At 43.8% G+C, this 25,340-nt stretch overlaps 1 protein-coding gene across 2 annotated transcripts in view; it reads left to right on the top strand.

Annotated features, from left to right (window-relative positions):
* The window catches only part of PSME3 (proteasome activator subunit 3), an 83,183-nt gene extending 58,313 nt beyond the window's left edge, over positions 1–24,870 (top strand). The window contains exons 9-12 of one of the 2 annotated variants that reach the window (XR_013624280.1): positions 18,549–18,603; positions 18,714–18,800; positions 23,893–24,235; positions 24,283–24,870. Coding sequence is in view for 1 of the 2 variants with exons in the window: in XM_078783116.1 (XP_078639242.1) it covers positions 18,549–18,603; positions 18,714–18,800; positions 23,893–23,973 (223 nt within the window). In the remaining variant the exon portion in view is untranslated. Of the gene's footprint in view, positions 1–18,548; positions 18,604–18,713; positions 18,801–23,892 lie in introns of both variants that reach the window. The other variant, XM_078783116.1, reaches the window with a different exon arrangement.
* The last annotated feature ends 470 nt before the right edge of the window (positions 24,871–25,340 follow it).

A 25,340-nucleotide genomic window follows, 5' to 3' on the forward strand; every position in this document is an offset into this window, starting at 1 on the left:
GGGGATTTATTTCATGCCCATGAGCTGACTTTGGGTATCTCCAGCACGTGTGAGGGTGGGGGGGGGGGGGAAATTGGTGGAGAATTGACCAAGCCATTTGAGTCTACTAACGAACAGACGACAGACAGACACCCCCCCCCCCCCCCCTTGTTTTAATATGATGTGCATTGCCACGTCTACGTGCTACCTTTTTAGGTGAGCACACATGGACATCGTAATCAAGATTAATTTGGTTTGAAGTACCATGTATCAAGGTTCCACCTGCTGTTGAATTTTTTTTTAATTGCCCTTATTTATGTCATCATAGTGATTTTAGGTGAAGAGACTTGAGGGAATTTTTTTTGACTTTCAAATTGAATTTATCTTTGACCGGGCTCTCCAGAGATTGTTGGATTGAATTTTATTCAGTATTTGGTGCAAGCGATCATGATTGAGATTCACAGCGATGCTTGTTCAAAGCAGCTGCTATTGACGTGAACTGATTATTGGACAAGCTCGTGTTCCAGGCATAGACGGTCTCCCTTGTGCATCGAATTTCGGTATTTTTTATTGGGTTTTTACTACTATTCGTAATTACGCTGTGGGAATCAAATATATGAATAATCTCACGCACAAAATCAGGCAATTGTGTATTGTGAATATTCTATTGGTAATTCAACCGAATCGTGACTTTTATTTATTTATTTATTTTCCTGTAATTTACCACATTCCATTTGTTTCCATGTTGGATTCAGTTTTCGGTTTCAAGTCACCGATTCCATCCCCGTGCCACGATCGTGGAAAATCACTGGATCTAAGCATGTGTTCTTCTTTATTCCCTCTATGGGAATTATGGATATATCCTGTATTCAAACCTTATCCCATGGATTGAGTATAACAGCAAAAGGTATCCAAGGTATAATCCAATTTTTTGTTCCTCCTCTTTCATCCCATTTCCAGAGCATTAACTTGTCACTGTTTGTATCTACTTGCACGGCTGATGTTGATTTGAGTATGTTGCTTTCATAAGCGGTTATTCCTATCTATATAGTCAGGTTCCTTGTGTCCATAATCTGACGCTCGCTGGAATATTTTGGAGAGTTGCCAACCCTCACATTTTTGGAAAGTTTCAACAATGCCAAAACAGAAAATCCAAGTTTCAGATTTTTTTAACGTACATAACATGGTCAAATAGGTCGTTTTGGGGCAAAAGGCCAATTTTTCGAATTTTAGCTCTGAAAATTCAAAATTACTCACAAGGAAGTAACTGATGATGCATAACTGTTAACTAGAGGACTGTTCTTGATACAGATTATATATATCTGCAATTTGAGTAATGGTTGCCATGGAAACTGCTTTAAATTTGTTCAAATTAACGTTTTTAATGCATTGCTTTCAGTACTTGAATCAAGTAACGCATGATAGAATATAGTGATCAGTGACAGTCAGAATATGAATTGAGTGAAACTTGGCTTAAAGGTTGTCATGCCAAAAGCTATGTTTGGGATAAAACTCTTATTATATGTATTGAAATAATAGTAGTAACATGATTATTGCATGATGCCGAGAACGTTCCGATAAGCCGATAGGCCGGAGCAGTTGCATTATTCGTAAAACAAACAACACTCAATCATTGAGCCAGACTGTTGTCCAATGCTGGTTTAGAGTTTCAACTATCTACTCGATACTATGTATTCTACTTTAGAAGAACGACTCTATTGTCATCGTTAAAACAGCTGCCAAGTAATTATGCTAATTTGCCAAAAGCAGGTATGGCATCACTGACTCCAATGTCACTCATCATTGCCATCGTCATCATCGCTATCGTGGTCCTGCCTTTCAATGTTTGAGTCCTCGTCATTCTCACACGAAGTGTTGCACATGCAAAGATCAGTGCATGTTAGGTTCTTGGCCCGGCAGGAACATCTCTGTGATGAACATTCAGTCTTGCACTGGCACCTTACCATCTCGATAATTGCCTTTGGTGCAGGGAGAATGTCTGTGGTAGTCGGTTTGAGTTGATCACACGTGTCCTTGTGGTATCCATTCTTCAATGGATCGAGAAATGTTTGCTGAGAAATGGCTGATTGACCCCACACATATGCCTGGATATGTACCCGCATGATATGCTGTCTCAGAGCACCAACATCACCAACATCAGAGCACCAACAGAGCCTGTCGTTCTCAGCCATGTTCTAACAGAAGAGATGCCACCGAAGTTCAGGGATGCTGGAAATATTGACACCTTTTGGACAATAAGCTGAGCAGACAAATCTATCTAAAGTTGTGTACAGGTCCTCTGACAGTTCAGCATCCATACAGAGCGTAGCAAAGGCAGCTACTATGTCGTCATCGGCCTTCAGATAGCACTGGAACCACTTTGCCTTTCCAAGTCTAGCGAACCGCCCAGTATTATCGGCACCTGTGAAAGCGTGGAAGGCTGGCAATGCCTGGGCTCTCTCCTCACCAAGGGCCTTCCAGATTGGCTCAATTTGGATAACACTAGATGCCATTGAGATAGATGGTTTTTTTTGGCAGCAGATGATAGTTTGCTATTGCAAGAACTAGGACATCTGTATCAGGTAAGAATATCGTCAGCTCAACATCTCCCTTATGTTGCTGTGATGCGGCTATTGCTTGCTTGATCATCAGCGTGTCGGCCTCCTCATGGTTATCTGCCTCAAATTGGAGACTCCTGTTGCTTGACGTCCGACCAGATGCTGAGACAACTACCACCTTGGTTGAATCACGGTTGTATTCTAGTTTTCTCTGCCAAGTAGTCCGTCAAATCAGCCTTGGTTTGATCATGAGACAGAAATCGGCTCATCGTGATGTGTTTGATACTGGTATCATCCTTGACCTGATACTGGACAGGTGCCTTTCCATGACGTCGTTTGGCTCTGGTTGTGCTCTTGAGGGAATCTTGCTTATATGTATCAAAAACAAGTATTATGTGTTCGAAGCCCCTGGTCAGACTCAACACCCTATCATTGAAACATTCATTGAGATCCTTCACAGTCACCACCGTTGCTGGTTTCTTGGTCATTTTCTGGACAACAACCATTCCATCTATGACTGCGAGCTTCTTGCTAGTGCATGTACTGCCATCGGTTGCAAGATCAGTGGACACTGGTGCCATGTGTGTGGCATCAAGCTCATCTTCTGGAGAAGACTGTGCCTCGTTGGCAAACTTCTCCAAGATGTGGATAAGCTTTGACTTGTCTGTGCAAGAAAGTAAGCTACCGTCTGGTGCAAACAGGGCCCTCGGTGTCACAGTGAACTCAAAGTTGCCAATTGCGTCCTTTTGGTTCACATCCCTGCTGGATCTGGAGAGCATCATCAGTCTACCATACAAATCTTTGGTTTCTTTTAGATCCACTGTCTTGTCCCTAATCTTGATTGCTAGTGTTGCATTGCCAGACTTGTACATTCTGTTCTTCTCCTTCTTCACTTGCGCCCATAGGCTGACATCACCATTGATCCGTTCAGCAACAAACTCTTCATAGAGCTTCTGTCCTGTTTCATCAATATTCAGTATCTGTGGTACAAATTCTTCTGGCACATAAGCATGGGTGACTACATTGAAGAGCTGGTTACCCTCAACTTCAAATGGATTCCCATGACTAAGTATGGCAGTCTTGATTCGGTCAATTGCATTGTGTTCACGCTTTATGACACTTGGAGAAAGGCCATGGTGCTCACTAATCTCACTTTCCTTGAGTCCAAACTGTCCCTTAAACTCGCAAGACAGACGTGACAGTTCCGGTGCAGCCAAAAAGAATCGTTGTCTGGCATTTGCATTATTTGATATGCCAATCAGACCTGAGTGAACCTTCAGCAATCTGTTCAGATGCTCAACAGCGTGGTCTGCTCCGATCGGTACAAATGGGATAGTATTCTTGGTGACTGAGATATTGCCTGCTTCGAGCTCCCTCCATGTCTCTGGATGGCTAGACTTCAGCGCATACATGTCAGATATGTACCTTGGCCAGAGCCGCTTGTACTTGATTCTGTCCATGGCGAAAAATATCTTGCTGAGTTCTTCACCGGCTTGAAGATGAAGGTTTAAGTCAGCATTCCGTGAAGCTGCAACGAAATGCAGAATCACCTCTACTCTGTGAAGGTAGTTCATCATGGCCTTAAACATGGCATTCTTTGAGCGGCTGGTCTCCCATTCATGAAGTCTCTCTACCAAGTTCGCATCGATGATGACTTGGAGCAGGCAGTTGCTGGCTTTCTTCACTGATTCAGCTTTCAGGGCTTTGTCATGTTCTCCACAAGCAGTTTGAACCTTATCTGTTGCAACAACGCACACTTCCTTGAGATGCGGATTGTTCTTGAAGAATTCTTCGATTGCCATTTCAGAGAGTGCCACATACGAGTATATGTGAGCTTGTAGCAAGCATTTGTAATGGGTGCATTTCAGTATCTTGTAGTTGCAGATCCATAAACATCGGCTTCTGTCCAAGCATCATCTATGCCAGAGTTCTCTATGGATGCACCCAGACCTCTCAATGCAGCCATGACAACGTGCAGCTCTCCCAATCTGGGAACAATTATGCCTTTTAAGTCAGGCCGAGCATCCAGTAGCTGAACTACTTTCTCATAGAGGTCCAAGTCACAAGAAATGACAGTTGGGTGATCTTTCCCAACAGCAAGCTCCTTCAATCTGCGACATTGCTCCAGCACAGTCATTAGTGTTGACCACTCATGTGCTACCTCAGGAAGTAGAGGCAGAGCTCCGACCTGCGTCACTGAGAACGAGCGTGTTGGAAGGAGAGAGTTGTAGCCAGCCCAACATGGGAGTTTTGTAAGATTCCCTTCTGTGTTTGTTCTGGAGAGAACCGACGCTAAGACCCAGCCCAGGTGTGTCAGCTGGTAGTGTTTGTCAACACCTGTCTTATTGACTGTGAACTCCTCCAGTCCATCTCTAGAACCTCTAACCGGGGTTGGCTTGTTACATGGTATAATGTCCGTATGGTACGGAGTAACAGTCAAGTTCTTTGCTTCTGTGATCTGTAGAGGGGGTGCTATTGTCTCTCCGGCACAATCTGACTTCTGAAACATTACTACAATGGTTCCATGGGTTGTGTCCTTGCCATTAGGAGTATCCTCTTCAAAGTCGGTATTGTCAAAACCAAAGACCGGTAGTCGTCCTCGCTTGAGAATTGGTGGAACATACTGTTACGGATCGCGGTTTAGATGTTATGATGGGCCGAGCGGATGGTCCACCGCGACCTAACAGTTCCCCCGATTCTTCCCCAACTCACCCGATTCGCCCAGACGTTGGCCAAATCGCGCTACGCTAAATCAATGATTGGAAAGGACACAACGACTGGGATAAATGAAACGACGCAAGGGGTACAGTTCTCAAGACCTCCGGAGGAGGATATAATTAGTGGTGAAGAAAAGGGGTAGATTACAAGGTAGAGTGAGGTAAAAGACACAGAAGAGATAGGCACTTAAATACCATCTTATTTTAGCCCAGACAGACCACAGACAAACGGGACAAGGCTGACTTACACAGGGATTGATGGCAGGGAAGGACAGGTCGGTTGATAGCACAAGGTGCACCTTGGCTCGGGGACAGGATCAAGCACGGTCCAAAAGATGCAGGGAGGCCTCACAGCGCTCGGAGGTGGCGTCTTTCTTTCTCCAAGCTCAGCGCGCATCTGACGTCACCTCCCTCTTCCTGCGCATGCTCAGCGGGGAGTGACACGCCCTCGGCTCGTTGGCTCCGCCCCAGATGGGACCGGTCCGCCGCTTCTATTGGGTGCGGGGGTTACCGGGCTCCGCCCTTGACGAGGAGCTGACAGGGAGCCCCTGGTTGGTAACCCCGTCGAGCACATGTTCGATGGCGGCTCGTTGGAAAGGCCTGGTGCCCTCCCAACACCCCCTACCAACCAAGCCGGAGTGAGGACGCACACTCCCCGCGCCCGCCGCTGCTGTTGTTGTTGTTGTTGTTGTTGCTGCTGAACCGTGAGGAAGAGCTGCGGGGAGGTATTGGGAGGTCCTAAACTTCCTAACGGTGCCATACAATCACATTCTGGTGCAACGAAGGGTCAGAATTAATGGAAACGAATCCTTAACTGACATAGACTAAGAATAACTAGCAAGATGTCCTATAGTTGTCTACGTGAGATGCGGTGGACCTGGATGCGACATTTAATGGGGGGAAATAGGGGGAGGTCGGGTCTACAGAGTGTTGTTTACAGAAAATGGGACTAGGGAATGGGGGATTGGGGATAGTTGGGAAGTATTGAGGAAATAGGGCAATATTTACAAGCGGATATGGATGGATGCAAATCCCACATCCGCAACATTGCACCCTTCTCTACCTCGGAGCACCACCCCATTATGTACAGTCAGCACCATCCGGTGCACCAATAAAGTGTTCAATAAAAATGCACAATTAAGTGTCCATGGTCACCGGTGGTGTCGCAGCCGGCCGATGTTCTGCCGCTGGTCTTGCCTTCATGGAGTGCACTTGGCCTTCTGGCTTCTTTAGAAATAAAGAAAGGCGCCAACCGCGTCCATTTCTTAATTGTGGCCGTCAGGGGGCCAACTAAAAGTGGTTCACCTGTATGGCATAGGTGCCACGTTGACCCAGAGGTCCATCCACGGGTGGTGCTTGCCCGCAAAAGAACTGCGGTCCATGGTGGGCGGCCACAAAAATTGCGGTCCATATGGTGTATCGATCCAGGCAGCAAGCAGCGGAAGTACAGGCCCACAACTGCGGAGCCAGCACCTCTCTCTCCTCTCTCTCTGCCCCAAAGCCAGATCCTCGGAGGTGGGAGACAAAAGAAGACAAGTGAGTAAGGTGGTAAGGGCGCAAAAGTGCACGCAATTCAAGGTAATGCACACTGGGGGCACATGGGAACCAGGTGAGACAGGTACGTTCCTACCGTACGCCCCCCCTCCCCACCAGGTAACCTACATTGCCCCTCCCTTACCCCTTACTGTATCCACAAAACACAACACTACCCATAAACATCTACTTTACACATCAACAAACGTCCCTACTGTCTTCCCCGTTCCTCCCAGAAACCAAATTCGTCTTCTCTCCCTCCTAACCAATCAAATTTGCCATTTCCAACTCTCATCAAAATTTGCCATCTCCAACTCAACATCAAAATTTGCCATCACCAATTCATCATCAGTCCCTCCTAAGGAGGGAGAGATGGAATCACCCCAATGTCTCATCCACGTCGTGATGCGTCTCACAAATCCACACAGCAATTCTCCTTTCCTGCAACACAGAACAAAGGAACACAGGTGTGGAGTCATCATCATCACCTCAGGTAAGTGGCTGCGTATGGTGCGACAGGTTCATCAATCCTAACTATTTCCTAAATGACTTTAACAACTTTACATTACCCGGGGTCTTTCCCTGCCAATCCATTGGCCAACTTACACTATGGGTTCTAAAAACCAATTCCCATTGACCAAACTGTGGTGCTTCTCAAGTTGGGGTCTCACTCCCCCGATTCATCACTCGGTGCCCCCGCACAATTTCGGTGGCTGGGTCGTGTGACGCTCCCAGCTGGTCCGCCCACCTGCACACCTCCACCACTGTTGTTGCCTACCGAGCTCACCTGCTCCTCACCCTAACCTAACTAACTGGGGAAGGCCCTCTCGCACTCTCACCCCCTCAGTGCCCTCTCTGGCACGGGCTGCCCGATCCACACCCGGGATCCTCAGGCACCCACTGACACTAACGGCTCCCGGAGCCCACCTGCGGCCTCACCTGGCCGACATCTAACAGTGGCGGAGTGCCCAACCATTCACACTCATACTAACAGGCCACACGACCAGCCAATTTCACCACACCAATGCACCCATCCACAATACCATTCTGCATCCGCACCACAAATGCCAATATCCAACCACAATTTACCTATACCTTCTAACTATTCTTTAAACTACCCTCCCCGGGTACTCGTGAAAAGGGGTCCACTCTTCCCCCATCCACACCTTCGCACCATGCACACCACTCCGTACCACTTACTCCAACTCTCTCCACACCACTCATTCTCCGCTCCATATATTCCACACACCTGTACTTGCACACCTGTGCTCTCATACTTGGTGCCGCCTGCACCCTTCTCTCCCCCAAGCGCATTCGCGCTGATCCACAACACTCACTACTCATACACTGCTCCACACACCTGTCCAGTTCTCACACAGCATCATCTCATCTAACTACTCCCCTCTGAAACTTGCGCTTCCCAGTCGTCCCTTTAAACTATTGCGCTCCCTCGTCATTATCATCCACTCTAATCTACCTGCGTCCCCTCTACAGGTATCCCTGTCACTAACTAACCTTAACGTCACCTAATGTCATCTTCTAGGTCCCTACACACGATATCCTAACCCACCCGGGCTAGTTTTCACTGCCATACACCCCATAAGCTAGTGCGCATTTGCCCCCATCATGGGAAGGGTGGCAGGGATGCCACCCTTACCCACCGTCATACGGCGCGAGTGGGACCTTGTGAGACCACCTCGTATGTGAGTCGTTGCCCGCTTGCCGGACCCCGTGCGTCGCCCCTTGCGGGGTCAGCGCGGGGCCGAACCGGCCGGGCCCCCACAGTACATTACCCCCAAGGGGCTCCCGTGCCTCCCCTGTCCCTCTAAAAACTACCCCTGTTGGTGTCGATGCATGGGTCACACTTCCGCAACCCGCTACCCATTCCATACCACCACAACCTTGCTCACTCACACCTCGCACCTCTCCCATCACCGGACCCTCTCGCTCGCACCCTCGTTCCATACCCTCCGGACCAGCCATACACCTCACTCTTGGCCTCTCACGAACATCCGGGTCCATCTCGACCCCCAAGCTTATTAAATCACCTGGCGCATCATACGCACGACCATATTGGTCACCACTTACACCGGGTCCTCTTTCTCTTCGCTTCTCCTCCATCACCTGCGAATCCCTCATCCGGTTAATGAGCACATCATCACGATCCGAACACAGACTTTGGACCAATTCTTTTACTTCCTCCTTTATCTCTTTCTTATCCTCTCTCCGTCGCTTCTTAATTTCGCTCACCCCTTCTTCCACTTCTTCTAATTTCTGCTTCACCTCCTTCATCTCCTCGTGCGCCCCCTTAAGTTCTTCCTCTAACTCCACCTTATTTTTTTCTATATGCTCCCGCACCTCCCGCTCTTTAACCTCCATCACCTCTACCACCTTGTTCATTTTCCTCGTCAGGTCCTCATGTACCGTCTGACACTCTTTTTTAATTACCCCTACGTCCTTTTTCATCTCCTTCTGTGTCGATTTTAAACCCTCTATTACCGCTGTGTTCTTCTTTACCTGGTCCCCCAACTCCTTTTGTCCCACTGTCAGTTGTTCTACTCCCAGCGTCAACTCCTCTATACCACCTTGCAATTTTACAGTCCCCTTTCTCACCTCCTTCTCCATGCGCTCCTCACAGTGCCTCACCTCCTCGCGCACTCCTCCGACCTCCTCACTCACACCTCTTCTGATCTCCTCTCCCATCACTTGCATCTCCTGCCCAGATGCCACCCTCATCTGCTCCATTTCCTCCCTGTGAGCATCCAATTTAGTTTCTACCCCCATTCTGACCCCCTCTATCTGCTGCCCCATTTTTTTAACTTCCCTTTCCGCTTGGTCCCTCATGTCCCTCAATTTGCCTTCCATACTGTTTTCTAACCCCTCTAACCCCTCTTTCATCCCTTCCATTTGATTCTCTTGAGTGGCCATTCTGTTTTCTACGCCCGTTAACCCCTCCTGTATTTCCCCTAATCTATTGTCTAATCCCTCAAATTTGTTTCCTAATCCCTCTATTCTACTCCCTAACCCTCCGATCTGGGCCCCCATGTCCTCCCTCAATTTCTCGCTATTGGACCCCATCCTTTGTTCTAACCGTTCGCTATTCTGGGCCATAAGGGCCTTCATTTGTATTAAAAAAAGGTTCAAATCTACCAGCGGCGCTGCTACGGGCGCGCTCGCCGTAGCCATCTGCGAGGCGCCATTTTGCGCGCCCGTAACCTTGTGCGCGAGGACGCCATTTTGCGAACCTGCCGCCCTCACTGCTTCGCTCTCCTCATATCCCTCAATTTGGTCCTGGATCGACCCTGCCTCACTTGTTGAACATATTTTGAACTTTGCCAAAATATGTGCCCCAAACAACCACCATATTACAAAGTAAAGATATATATCAATGCAGTGGTTCCTTGCGAAGATTTTGAGGGGTCAAATGTTACTCTGGGAGTTTTCATTTTTGAAATATTGACAAAAATGTACAATGTGAATTCTGAACTCGAAGCGATTTCGACCACTTTTTCACTAAATTTAACATATTGTTTGTCATTATATCAAAAATTTGATAAATAACCCCCACAAATGTTCTATATTTCTATTACTATATTAGTTGGCATCCAGTATGCAAATTATTCGCACTCTGTGGTCCTTAAAAACATTTATTCCAATTTTAGCAAATATCACATTTTTTGGCGAAGCGAAGCGGGCGTATAATAATATTTCGGGTGATAACACAGAGATGGCCGAGAGTTATACACTGCTATCACTTTTTTTTCATATCTAGGGACATATATCTTGCTAAAAATCACAATGAGCCTTACTCCATCTGTATGGTACCGACCGGTCAATTTGGGGGGTCTGGCTCATCGCCTACCCAGTGCATTGAGAAGGTCCACCATCCTTTTGTTCCTGGTGTCATGGTGGACAGCTAGAGCCATACCAATCACATTGGGATTTTCCCTTTGACGTTGCAGACGAAATACAGCGGATTCATTCTGTGGTTTGTACTTCGCCTGCCTCCTAGACTTGAGGCCGTACATGATGGTTTGGCTTACAGTTAATACTGATCTGTCCACAACTGATGTCCGTGCTTCTGATTGCCTCGCTTCCACTGGACCAAGCATTATCCAATGTACCATTGCCCTAAGCTCGCTGGGAACGTCCTGTTCACTGCTAGAAACTAGTATATATTCATCCTGCTGATCTTTGCTTGAGAAATTCTCGATACTCTTGCGAACCAGCAAAGCTGCTTTGTATATGGCATCCATATGGTCCATGGTATCGTCATTTGTAATGCTAGCATTGACCATATCCTCCTCGCATGTCTCCAGTGAATAGAGAATAGCAGACTTCCGCCTGTTCTTTGGGAGCACTGACCTCAAATTTGGTAATGCCTGTAAGATTCTATCCTTCAGCCATTTCCTGCTGAATGTGGGCACGTGATGTACTAAGGCATCTATACCACCTAGAAGGTGAACATAAGTTGTCTCGATTTCCTCCATACATCGTTGATTTTGCTGCTTGGTTAGGATGTCTACCAAGTTGATCAGTTCAATTAAACTCGCAACTTGTGTCATTGATGCTCTTTCCTTCCCTCCTTTGGCATCGTGATCTCGTAGGACATGGAAGACATTTTTCGTCCAGCAAGATCTGTGGTACATAACGTCTATTGCATGTGCATCACTTGGTGCTATAGCAGTGTTCAATCGAGTCATAAACACAGGGTTCTGAGCAACCTCAACAGCGTCTCTCAGAGATTTGCCCGCACTGTCACTCTGAACAACGTAAATAGGTTTGAATGGTGTGGAGGAGCTGAATGGTGTGAACCATCGTTCCTCTGGCAAAAGAAACACAAAGCCTTGTCATAGGGTTCTGTGGAGGAGCTTGATGACTCCACACATACATTGGACCTTTTCCTCTTGCGACCTGGCCCTTTGTCGATATGCGATCCTGATGAAAGTGCCTGATCATAACGAACCCTGGCCCAATGAATTTGATCCTTGTTAGTTAAGTTAGAATAGCATTTTCGGTGCCAGACAGCATTCTTCATTTGCAACAGTTCAGCTGACGTCCCGTCTAGTCGTTTATGAATCTGTACATAATCAGCGTACTGTAAAGTGGATCGCTCCTGTATTGTCTCTATCAAACGGCGGAATGACTCGACTTTTGGTTGCAACACCAAGGCTCCTTTCTGGGAAGAATCATCTTGGCACAGAACGCATTTTGACCAGTTCGTTGATTCTTTCACCTGGCAGGGATCCGCGCCACTCAGTGGTACCTCATCCATCCTGTCGTTGGTCCTGCAAATATAATAAAAATTCATTAGCTCAAAACAGAAAATCCATGTTTCAGATTTTTACCCCAAAAGCGTTTTTACCCCAAAACTACTGTTACCATGGCAACCAACAGTTAAAATGCAACATTTCATTATCTTATAAAATCCATTGTTAGCTATTTAAGTGTAATCCATCATCAGTTGGTTATCTTGTATTGTTTAAGAATTCTTTAAATTTAAATTTAGAAAAAAGTGATTTTCACCCCAAATCTGCTGTTTCCATGGCAACCAACAGATTGAAAAAATCTGAAACATCATTTTTTTAATTTAAATAGATCCTAAACTTCTCAAAAATCTATAGGTTTGCTACTCTCCAAGAAATTCCGGCGAAATTACACAAGGAACCTGACTAATATGTGCGTTATCAAGATAATGGTGTCCCAATTTTGTTGCTCCTCGAGTTCTGTTTTGTCTTTTTTTTTTTTTTTCATCGATTTGATATAGTAAAGAATGTGGAAGTGGAAAATAGTTCGCCAGGCCACGTTGGCCGCAATCCGCAAACATTGCCTCAATAAATTCATCATGTAGAGCTAATGCGCAAAGGGGAAACCCAGGAACGGCAAGGAGCTCCTACACTTCAATTCTAATAAAATAATAATTTTAAAAATCGTTTTCAAATCCGGCATTTTGGCACTACTGAAGCATTTTTATTGACCAACCACCCTTATACACTGTAATACGACAGCTTTCAGGCACAATTTAGGAGATGGAGACTTTACTGATTACCATAGAAATTAGCTATCAGTAAATCAGTAAATCATAGAAATTAGCTGTCAGTCAGCATGATACATAGCCATATCGGCGGTACCTTCTTCACCCGATATGCACACTCATGTGTGATATATAGCATATCGATATACAGTGTCGCTTGATTTTAGGAGTATGATGAAGGCGATTTGTGTTCTGCAGTATTCAATTGTATAATTAATTCTGAATAAAGGATAAAGACGTTAAAATTTAAAGGCATATAAATAAATTCCGGGTTTTACCAAGTGTCGATTACATCACCCTATCGAACACGTTACATTAGCTATGCCTGTTGTTTGTGTCCATTATGACGTCTTTAGAAGCAGTAAGTTTCCTATTTTAAATGATTTTCAATTGTTTGACTGCCAGGCAGATATAGTAAATATATTATCTCACTCCTCTCTGCGCATGTCCAGTTGGGATTAATTCAAAGCCATGGTATGGTAAAGCGGTTAGCTTGTGTTCCATCCAATTAATGTTCAAAATATAACATTCGATAAAAATAAGTTGTTCCTCAATCATAAACTGATCAGACAGAAAGACAGATGTACATTAACCTATTTCATAACCCTGCTTTTCGCTTCGTGGGCACGGGGTAATAAATAAGGATATCAAGTCTCACGTCTCAATATTAACTTTTTCCAGCCTGTCAATGGGACACCTAGGCTTTAGATTTTACCTGTCCCATAAACCATTGCAGCTGTTAAACTATTCGTACTGTGAACGTAGGGAGATACCTTTGTGTTTCTTTGAAATTCTCATGGGTGTGTGTGGTAGGTTGGGTCTAAAAACATCATTTTCGTCGGTACTAATCACTGTGGCTTTACTCTGAAAAGAGAAACAGAAAAACTACCTTCGAGGTTGATATCTGTCACATTCATTAAACCTCTGGGTGGTAAAATTGGTCTTTCCCTCATGCAGGTTTAATGAGGTTTTCACTTGTCTGACAGACAAAATTGCAAGTGTCAGACAACCATTAATATCGAGCCCTCTTTATCGACATAAGATTAGCTGCGGCTGAAGCAGTATCACGGCAGTTATAGCAGTATCACTCAGTGGATTGCTGTTAACTTCCAAGGTGAGTCGAGATTTGAACTCTTACAATCTTCGGACCATAATAAAGAAGCTCAGCACATTGAACCAATTCAGAACCCGAACTTCAATAAATTGTAGGGAAAAAATAGAGATCCGTACACGTGTCAGTTATAACAATGGCATTGTGCAAAGGAGCCATCTATCAATGGGGTGCTAAATAGAGAAGGATTGGATTGAGTGGTTAAAAAAGAGAAGATTGGAGGAGGGTTATGGAGAGAAGGGAAGGGGTGTGCAAAAGGTTTGTGTGGTAGTTGGAATGGGGCGTGTGTGAATGAATGAATGAATGATCGTTTTAAGGCCATTTTCCCTGCTAGAGCGGGGGTTAGCCTTGCGGGCCCCATGGCAATCATGGTTCCCTGTTTTGAGGCAATGTTTTTATGGCCGGATGCCCTTCCTGAAGCCAACCCTTAGTCGCCTCTTACGATGCGTAGGGATAGGGTGTACCTATTCTAAACCGGGGTACACCCCGGTACTGTGCAGGAGTGATAAAAGTCTGACCATATTTACACAATTAATAAATAAAAGGTTCCGAATGTTGATAATTCACAAAATTGGTCAAATAATAACGATGTATAATGTGTGACATCCCATCGGCATGGCAGCTAATTAATTCCCCAAATAATGTAATTGGGAGGATGAATAATTTTGGATTGCCTTGTTACATTCATGAAGACTCCAAATGCAAGATTGTGACAATTTTCAGGCCAGCTTACATTTTGATCGCCGGTTACTATATACCACAGATGTGCACTGAATGAACTTTAAACTATTTAAAGCAACGTCTAAATCAGCATGAAATTTGCAATGATTGAATGTTGTTGTGTTGCCAGACACAATCGCCAACCACTCTGTGTTGCTAGTTTCCGTAACTCCTCGCTCTGGACCCCATATCTCAAAATGGGATCGAGTCAATTCCTCAAACTCTGTCAATCATATCTCTCAACTGTGATGCCACGAATTTCACTTATTAATCTCAAATGCATCGCTTTTGATCATCGATTTTATGTTATAAGTGATATGATGAGTCACCACTCAAAAGTCTTCTGTTTTGTGACACCTGCTCTGCGGGGAAAAATGGCCTCTAAAGGTGGTTCATATTTTGTTCATGGCACTTCATCTAATTTTGCACTTAGCATTATCTGATGAATGATCGTTTGACATTTATGAGGTGGACACTATTTGATTTTTGTCAGTGTACCGAACACATTGCCATTTAAATAATTAGTGCATCACTTACAGGCCTCTATCTCAGTCATGCTAAATTGTTAATGGTCACAAACGAAAGTTCATCTTAACCTGAAAACTGTTCAATTAACTTTACAACTGTTGTATCTGTTTTATCTACATCTACAGGTTATGGCGTCTGTCAGAGACAGGTTTCATGTCTCGTATGTCACTTTCACACATCTAAACAAGAAAAAGAGCAATCAGAGATTGCAAACGCTCGCCTGGATGTATTTTCAGTGGTTTTTAAGGCTTTTGTGTTAAAACAAATATGGCGGCCGAACCACGTGACCGATGACGTCATCTTTTTTTTTCCTAGACTAATTTATTCCTAGATTATGCTCAAGAAATTTCATCTTGATCGGATGAAGTTTTGTACTTGTCGAATTATGACGTCATAATGGAGGCACCTATGACATCATCATTAACATATTTTATTCCCCATGGAGAGGTCTTTACAATGAGCCATGTCTCAATTTTTTCTATTCAGCACTTTCAGAGATATAGAGGTGCTAAGTTTTTCGGTTTAACCAAGATGGCGGCCAAACCATGTGACCGATGACGTCATCATCGTAATTTTTTTTCTCCACCAGTTTATGCCGACATGGCACTCAATAAATTTCATCTTGATTGGATGAAGTTTTGTACTTGTCGAATTATCAAATTATGACATAATGGAGGCCTTGGGCCGAGAGAGTTAAAAATTGGGCACAGTCTATTCCAGGGCAAGACAAATGTGTGTAAAGTTTGGCGATTCTACGTGCAACGGTGTAGACGTAGTACTGCGAACAAACAGACAGACAGACAGACAGACAAACCAACCAACATACTTGCCGGAATCTTTTCCGGCAAGTAACAAACAAACGGACTCAAATGCAATACCCTCTCCTCTGGCGAGGGTAATTATTGCCCTGTATGCGAAGCACTAAGCGGAGTTAAGCAATTTGTTAACTTTATCCGTCTTTAGATGTCAGTCTACGATGGAGGAACTACTTTATTTCATTTTTATGTCTCCGCCGATGATGTCGTTTTTTGAGGGGGGAGGGGGGGAAGGCGGGGTTGCCCATTCGTGTGTGCGTATGTGCATCCGTCCATGATAGGTTTTCGTTCTCGAGATAACTTGAGAATGTCTGAAGGGATCCAGGTCAAACTTGGTGCAGGTATGTATAATAAGCAAAATATGAACTGATTAGATTTTGGGGTCACACGGTCATGTTGAGTAAAAAATTATGTTACCGGGCCAACTTGTGAACCAGTGATGGGAATTTTAACAAACTTGGTCTAAGTATATATTATGATGCAAAAATGTACTGATTGGGTTATGGCATCAAGAGGTCAAAGGTCAGAGGTCATGTCAGGTAAAAATGTGATAATTTTAGAACAGCTGAATGGATTTGAATCAAACTTTGTACAAGTATGTATAATGATGTAATAATGTGGGCAGAGGCATATCAGTCGACGTCATGACTGCGAAGAGTGCCGTTCTAGTAATTTTATATTTCAAACACTGTACAACGTCATTCGGAACTCGAACCATCAGTGTCACAGTACTTTGTCTCTGAAGTTGGCAAATTGTTTGGAATCTCCTTTCCAGCACCCATGCACAGAGAGTGAGATAATATTTTCACTCTGGCTGCCTGTCTGGCAGTCAAACAAAATTGAAAATCATTCCAAACAGGAAACTTACTGTTTTTATAGCCTTTTTTTTCTAGTCTTTCATTTTTTTTTATTTCAATAAAATTATCTACGGTACTTGGAACACTGTAGAACGTAAATCGCCTTCTTTCCACTTCCAAAAACCTCCAGTTTTTGTACTTCAACATTGTCACTTCCATTGTCGATCAAAAAAATACTTCAGCAAAATGCTCACCCTCTTGACCAATCAAATTTGCCGATCGTAGTCTCAGCATTGTGGAATATCGAGATTCACACAATTATGGCTTGTAGCAAATCTAGATCGTACTCAGAAACGCAAAGCAAGAGTTGAAAAGACCCTTCCCATGATGTCCTTTTTTTTTTAAAAATGGAAGGTGGAGGTGGGACAAGGTGTTCTATCCACTCTCTAGTTTTCACCCCTCAGCCCAAATTGGGCTGAGGGGTATTGTCGTCCGGGCGTCCGTCAACTTTTGGTTTCCGTCAATTTCAAGTAGAACGGCTTGTCCGATTAAATCCATTTTTGCAGTGTGTGTTGGGGTTGAGTAGAGGAAGGTTCCTTTCTAAAATGGGCATACTGCGATTTTCAATATGGCCGCCACGGCAGCCATCTTGAAATTGGTTTCCTTCAATTTCGAGCAGAATGGCTTGTCCGATTAAATTCATTTTTGCAGTGTGTGTTGGAGTTGGGTAGAGGAAGGTTCCTTTCGAAAATGGGCGCGCTGTGATTTTCAATATGGCCGCCACGGCAGCCATCCGGGCGTCCGTCAACTTTTGGTTTCTGTTAATTTCGAGCAGAACGGCTTGTCCGATTAAATCCATTTTTGCAGTGTGTGTTGGGGTTGAGTAGAGGAAGGTTCCTTTCGAAAATGGGCATACTGCGATTTTCAATATGGCCGCCACGGCAGCCATCTTGAAATTGGTTTCCTTCAATTTCGAGCAGAATGGCTTGTCCGATTAAATTCATTTTTGCAGTGTGTGTTGGAGTTGGGTAGAGGCAGGTTCCTTTCGAAAATGGGCTCGCTGCGATTTTCAATATGGCCGCCACGGTAGCCATCTTGAAATTGGTTTCCGTCAATTTCGAGCACAACTGCTTGTCTGATTAAATCCATGTTTGCAGTGTGTGTTGGGGTTGAGTAGAGGAAGGTTCATGGGCGCCACGGCAGACATCTTGAAATTGGGTTTCCATCAATTTCAAGCAGAACGGCTTGTCCGATTAAATCCATTTTTGCAGTGTGTGTTGGGGTTGAGTCGAGGAAGGTCCCTTTCGAAAATGGGCACGATGCGATTTTCAATATTGCCGCCACGGCAGCCATCTTGAAATTGGTTTCCACCATGCATGGGCTGAGGGTTTACGCCCGCTTTGCGGTGCTATTTATTTTAATTCATGTCCAATTCCTTTTTTTCCACTCGGCACAGTTGAAAATATACTTTTGATAAAGCACTTACGATGCTGGATGACGTCACACCATTCTAGTTGGCCGTGTCTTGAGCCCGATCGTCATGAGATTGCTCTCTTTTTCTTTTCTTCTTTTTATTTGTCCCAGGATTGTTTGACTCTTACATCCTATCAATTTCCATTCCATCTTATCACCCATCCTTGACGGGTACATCCGATAGTTTATAATAAGGACGTCGATGAATCTCTTTTACAATGGGTCACTGTCACCTGAAAATCTACTTGAAAGTATCTGAAAAAGAAATATCTTGTTTTTTCAGGTACTACGTTTCCAGGGCAAAACTCGTAGCCAAAGTAGCCAAATATCCACACGTGGTAAGTTTGAAATGAATCTCCTGTGTGATACATTTTTTGAAGAACCTCATGCTGTTTGTCTGTTTTAACGCATGAATGCTTCACTTTGTTTTTTTTGTTTTTCTCAACAGGAGGATTATAGACGAACTGTGGATGAATTGGATGAAAAGGAGTACCTTAGCCTCCGCATTATTGTGTCAGAACTCAGGAACCATTACGTATGTGTTTCTTTCAATACTGATGATCAATCGTTAATTTGTGCTGTATCCTCATCTCTACTGTTATTGGCTTAGATGCTAAATATGATGAGTCACTACTCGGCCTGGGTGATGATGGAAAACCTACATCATGCGAATCGGTCTCATCACGATTATCGCGATAATAGCATGATAATACAATAATGTAATTAACCCTGGTGTTGGGCTAGCGGCTAGGGTGCCGGCTTAGGATCCTAGGATCCTGGGTTCGGATCCCGGTCGATCGCTGAATTAACGCCAGGGGGGTTGACTCAGCCTGTCATCCTTCCGAGGTCGGCTAATTGAGTACCAGTTCACTGGTAATTCCCTGTTTGTCGTTAAAGGCGGCAAAAAGGGTTGGCGTCAGGAAGGGCATCCGGCCGTAAAACATTGCTTCAAAAAGGGGACCAAAAAACAACAACAACCACGGTTCCCGAAAAAGGCCAACCCCGCTTTGCGGGGAAAAATGGCCTCCAAAGGTGGTTATTTTTTTTATATAATACAATAATGTAATTAGTGTCTTGAGAACACATAGCATACAATAACAATCTAAACTGGAACGGCATTCAGTAGCGCGCATACCTCCGCCAGGCTAATTCGTTTACATTTTGTGTCCCGCTGATAGGCCAGATCTGGATTCGGTCTTGAACCAAAATCTAATCGGCTTGTTCTTGTCAACTCACCAACTCGTCCCCCAAGTTTTGCCTTAGTTTGTCCACAACTTTTCGAGATATCATACTACATATCGTTTTTGGCCTCATCTCTAAATTGATGGTGAAGATTCAATTAAAACATTCTCATATCTGGATCCGGTTCATCAACGAGATCGAATCAATTCGTCCCTGTCACGCACCCAACATCTCCGCCAAGTTTTGTGTGAATCTGTCCATAACATTGAGACATTGTGCTATATATCATTTTTGGGCTTCTCAATGGTGAAGAATTGCTGAAATAATTATTGTATCTGGATTTGGATCTTCACCAAAATGGAATCAATTCGTCCTTGTCACACAGCCAACCTGTCCACCTAATTTCATCTGAATTCGTCTACAACTTTTTGAGATATCGTGCACTCAGACAAACAGACAGAGATGGAAACATAACCTCCTTCCACCTTTTGTGAGCAGAGGTAATAAGAACAAACTGAATAGCTATAGTGTTACATGTGTTCGTACTCTAAACAAATTGCAACAGAATCGTGAAATAATGTCAAACCTCATATTGCCTGGACTAAATCATTTGCTACGTTTGTCGAGCGACTGGACGGGCAGTTTGCAAAGCGGTTGACACGGAATGTCTGGCTTGACAAGCGATAGCAAGCTGCTTGCTAATGGAACACATCACGCAAGCTGCTTGCTAATGGAACACATCACGCAAACTGCTTGCTAATTGGGACATTTGTGAAGAAAGTCATGTGTGGCTATCTTCAGACATTTAAAACAACAAGAAAAAGACATAAAATGTCAGAGCCTCCGTGGTTATACAGACTTGGCATTTAATATGGAATATTTGTTTTGTGGGGTGAACTTACTTTTCAAGATATCTTACAACCAAAAGTTCATTGGAATTATGTTGAAATTATTCTAGATTTTGTTAATGTGACCTTTAAAAGAAACAAAAACCACATTTGACATTTCGAAACAAATAAATTGATCCTTGAAAGTGATGTAAACTGATATCAAACTCAATTCACGGACAGTACTGTGTTAAACTTCTGTACGTTTTCCAGAAGTATCTCTTTATTTTTCACATTAGCCAAATTTTTTTTTAACAAAAACAAAAGTTAAATTACGACTGGCATTACGGACAGTAAAATTACAGTTCAGTACTTCATGTAACACCCACGAGCATTCAGGAGAGCACGTACACGTTGAGGCATGCTGTTCACGAGATTTGCCAAGGTTTGGACAGGAATCGCTTGCCATGCAGTGACAATAGCCTGCTGCAATTCACGCACAGAGGTCGGCTGCTGGTCCAAGTGGTCGATTTGACGCGTTAATTCCGCCCACAAGTTCTCTATCGGATTCATATCCGGGGACATGGCAGGCCACTCCATATGCTCTACACCACGGTCAGCAAGAAAGTGTTGGATCATGCGAGCACGATGAGGCCGTGCATTGTCATCTTGGAAGACAAAGTTTCCTCGAAAGGCTGCACGAGCAAATGGAAGCAATGTTTCTTCCAGAATGGCCCTGTACTTGAACTGGTTCAGGATTCCATTCAGAACAACCAGGTTAGTTTTGCCCCCTGCATGAAAAGCAGCCCAAACGGTCACCCCACCACCTCCAGCTTGGACTCTTGGCACTATACAATCTTTGTTGTCGGCTTCATGCACTTGTCTGCGCACTCGGACGCGGCCATCTTGACGATAGACCAGAAATCTAGACTCGTCACTGAAGATCACGTGATTCCAGTGTCCTGGCTGCTATTGACGGTGCTCTCTGGCCCACTGCAATCGGCGCTGGCGGTGTTGTCTGGTCAGGCATGGCTTTCTCAGGGGACGCCTGGCACGATAGCCTGCTTGAACCAGTCGTTGGTTGACTAGCCTTCTGGATACAGGCACATTTGTCAGTTGCTGCCACTCAGCCCTAAGCCGATTAGCTGACTTGGTACGGCCATTGCGGACTAACCGGTGCAGCTGGCGATCATCCCTCCTTGTGGTTCTGCGGGGACGTCCTGTCCTCGGTATTGGAGAAGGGACACCCCTCTGAGCATTTCGTTTCAGGATCTTTGACACCTGACCTTGAGTGATGCCATACTGCCGAGCAATAGCACGCTGTTTCATGCCGTAATTTCGTAAAGCCACCACTCCATGACAAACAGCATTGTCGAGTTGACGGACCATCTCCAGAGGAAGCGGCAATAACTTTTGGAGATGTGCAGCAGTTGTTTTCCACTAATACAGAACGCAACAACCCTTATATACCCGATTGTGAAGCCAATCGTCAAATGTACCTGTCCTTACATTTTGTCACGCCACCTGTGATATTATCCTGTTATTGACTTCTTGCTGTGAAAGACAATCAGTGACATGGTTCTTTTAACAAATAAATCACCAAAGTGTAAAAGAAACTCACCAGATTGATATACTGAGTTAAGAAAGTAAGCCCAAGTCAAGGAAAAAAAAATATTCCATATTAAATGCTAAGTCTGTAGTTGTTTTGCATGCAGCCTGTGGCTGCTGGTTGCATCATTTTTCTGGAAGCGTGTTTGTGCCGCTGATGCAGTGCCCCAATTAGCTGGTACTCGATTTGCCGACCTCGGAAGGATGACTGGCTGAGTCAACCCCTCTGGCGGTAATTCAACAATCAACCGGGATTCAAACTCAGGATCCTAGGATCCCAAGCCAGCACCCTAACTGTTAAGCCAACATCAGGCTTCTGCATATGTATACTCTCATATATTGTCTTTGTGCCAAGTTTGAAGAAAATTGGACCATGCATATTCAATAAATGGTTGGGGACACGTTAAGTAACAAAGTAACTAAAGAAGCACTTTGTGTCACAATTGGTGCTGATCTTACACTTAAAATAATATTATAAGTAAGGAAAAAGTTGCAAGGAAAACCTGAATTTTAGAATTTGATTGTATTGCATTTTGGTTGGTCAGTGTGATTTTCCTACCTTCGCACCTTTTATGATGCTCGTCTCCAAAGTTCAAACACCAGATACTACATTTATTTGTCCATTGTCTATCAATATCCTTGCAAGTTGTGTTCAAAGTATTATAACGTATCCTAAAGTCATTGTGATGTGTATATAAGCTCTTCCATAATCAATGTTGAGATTAAAAACATGTTTTGGGGTTTTATCAGGGTACCGTTGCTTTATGGTACCGTTGCTTCAGCTTCCAACGTAGGGGAGAGGCAGGTTAGTTGATACAGTAGGTTAGTTGATACAACCTTCCTCCAAGCCCTCAGAAATGAAACTTGTGTAAATGTTGCCCTCTGTTGTTAGCTAGTTGCATTACATATCATTGATAAGTAGGTCAAGAAGTTACAGACAAAGAAAGGGTGTGATTCTCCAAAAAACCTGATTTGTGTCCTGAGTAAAAACACCAACAAAAGGTAAGATCATTTATTGTGATAATACTACATAGATTTTATAGGAGTTCTCATTGGTTGATTATACCTTGTGAAAGTGGCTTTCAGCCTACGCTGCTTTGATTGCCAGGATAATACACATAAGCATGTGGGCAACATGTGTTGCAAAAAACCCATGGATGGGTTAGTTGATACGCGTATCAACTAACCCTACTGACCTGTATCAACTAACCCATTCATTTATTTTTACAAGACAATGCTGTAGCCATTTGTAACTGGGCTTCATACATCATAATATATGTCGGCCTCCATCGCCTACCCTGTACATCTTTAGAATATAAGAGTTGTGTCCATCTGAGTTGTGAATCTTGTTCCTTTCCTGATATTTGAAGCTTGCCGATTCATTTGTTTGGCAGATCTTTTTTTTCTCTCTAACTTAACCTTTAGCCCTATTGTTAGATATGCCTTACATTACCTATGTATACATAGCAGGTATACAACTGAATAAATAACAAACAAACAGCTTTAATTAACAGTGCTCATTGACTGAAAATACCATTAGTACAAATATTATACAGAAATGATGGTATGTAGCCTAGTTTTATGTGTGTCTGTAATTATGTGCATGCTAATTTGTTACAATTGGCAGAAATACCATGTAAATCAATGTATCATCTAATCTACCAAGGTGTATTAACTAACCCACTTGGTCAGGTCAGATGATACGTTTGACAAAGTTTTTTTGTGAGCCACCATTCCAAGTTTGATAATGCAGCGGATCTGGCATGCTTCACAGATATGTACAAGACCCTGATATTTCTTTTGGACAATTCATGAATCCTGTCGAGCTAACAGTCTTCATTATAGGCCAACATAACTGAAAAGTGTATCAACTAACCTGCCTCTCCCCTACCCGGCACGTCGGATTTGATTATGTAACTCAATTTCCTGGCACTGCACTAAAATGTAAAATGTCATGCATTGTGTGCACATTGCCTTTTTGGAAACCCCCCTCCACCATCTCCATTGCAGGTGCTGCTGCATGACGTGATCATCAAGAATATCGAGAAAATCAAGAAACCAAGAAGCGCCAACACGGAAGCTTTGTACTAGTTGAACCTCATAAGAATGCTTCACCCGGACCCACACTGGAATTTTATCTCCAAGCTTGCATTGACGGACCATACAACTTCACGTTGCAGTTTATTTTTCCAACCATGTCATGCTTTTGTGGTATTTGTAGTTTTGATTTGACTTCCGCATTTGTATTACGTGCACCGTAGACCATCTTGATGCCAGAATGATGCTGCTATCTGATTCTGCGGTTCACATGTGTATGTGTCTAGGGAGGAGGGAGGGGGGGGGGGGGGGCAAGGTGGCAAATTTCAAATTTAAAACTTGGGGGGGGGGGGGGGGGGGAAGGTGGAGAATTTCAAATTTAAAATATGTAAAACTTAGCAGCAATTTCAAATTATAAATTGCTTGCTTGAAAAATGTACTTTGCTGCTCGTTTCCCACACCTCCTCTATTCTCATGATTTTCCCTTTGCTTTGTAATGTAAGCCATCAAACCTCCATGTTTTATAGTTAACGCTTATATATATTTTTTTCAGTTGTCGAAAAACCCGTGCTTTTTTGAAGTCGGGGGAGATTATCTTCCACATTCGGTTTCACTTGTGTATGATTTTAGTCAGCTTTGAACCATAATAAAGTGACTGGGGGAAATTGTTGAAAGTTGTTTACATTTTTTTTTTTTTTTTTTTTTTTTTGGAGTGTGCAAATTTTCCTGGGCTGATAGGTGTCGAATAGACCTTTCGCACAAATTTTCAGGCCATGAGACATTTCAGAGTAATGTTTATGGTTCGTTGGGCAATGCAATGAATGTGTTAACTGCATTTACTATTTTGTTGATTTTTACAAATGAAATGGTGCATTTCTCGGTGTCTTTGGGGGGTAATGTGTCGTGTATGAAATAAGTAATAAATGTGCTATTCGTTGTTTTAATTATAAACCTTGACTATGCCTGGTTTAATAGTTTGAAGGAGTGTGAGGTTATGAGATTGTTTGGTGGAGGGGTGCTTGTAATGTTTATACAATAAGGAGCATTGGAGTCAAAAGATTCAAGTTTATGCATATCGAAATCTATTGATATGTATGTTTGTTTTTATCCCGGCACCATAAAGCTGTGGAGGCAGCAGCTTTGGCTCGGGCTTGAAGTCCTCACTTTACAACAACAGGCATTTTAAGGCCATTTTCCCTGCTAGAGCAGGGGTTAGCCATGACAATTTTCTCCATTTTGTCCTATGTTCTGCATCTCCCCTTGCTTAACCCCTTTGACTGCATTTTTCTTTCCACCACCTTTAGCCAAGTCTTTCTCGGTCTTCCCCGTCCTCTACTTCCTTCTACATTCATTTCCATCACTCTTCTCAACCAGTCACTTTCATCCTTCCTCAACACATGACCAAACCATCTCAACCTGTT

The sequence above is a fragment of the Myxine glutinosa genome, chromosome 1, assembly GCF_964187855.1.
Source record: "Myxine glutinosa chromosome 1, kmMyxGlut1.1, whole genome shotgun sequence".
In the NCBI taxonomy this organism is placed as follows: domain Eukaryota; kingdom Metazoa; phylum Chordata; class Myxini; order Myxiniformes; family Myxinidae; genus Myxine; species Myxine glutinosa.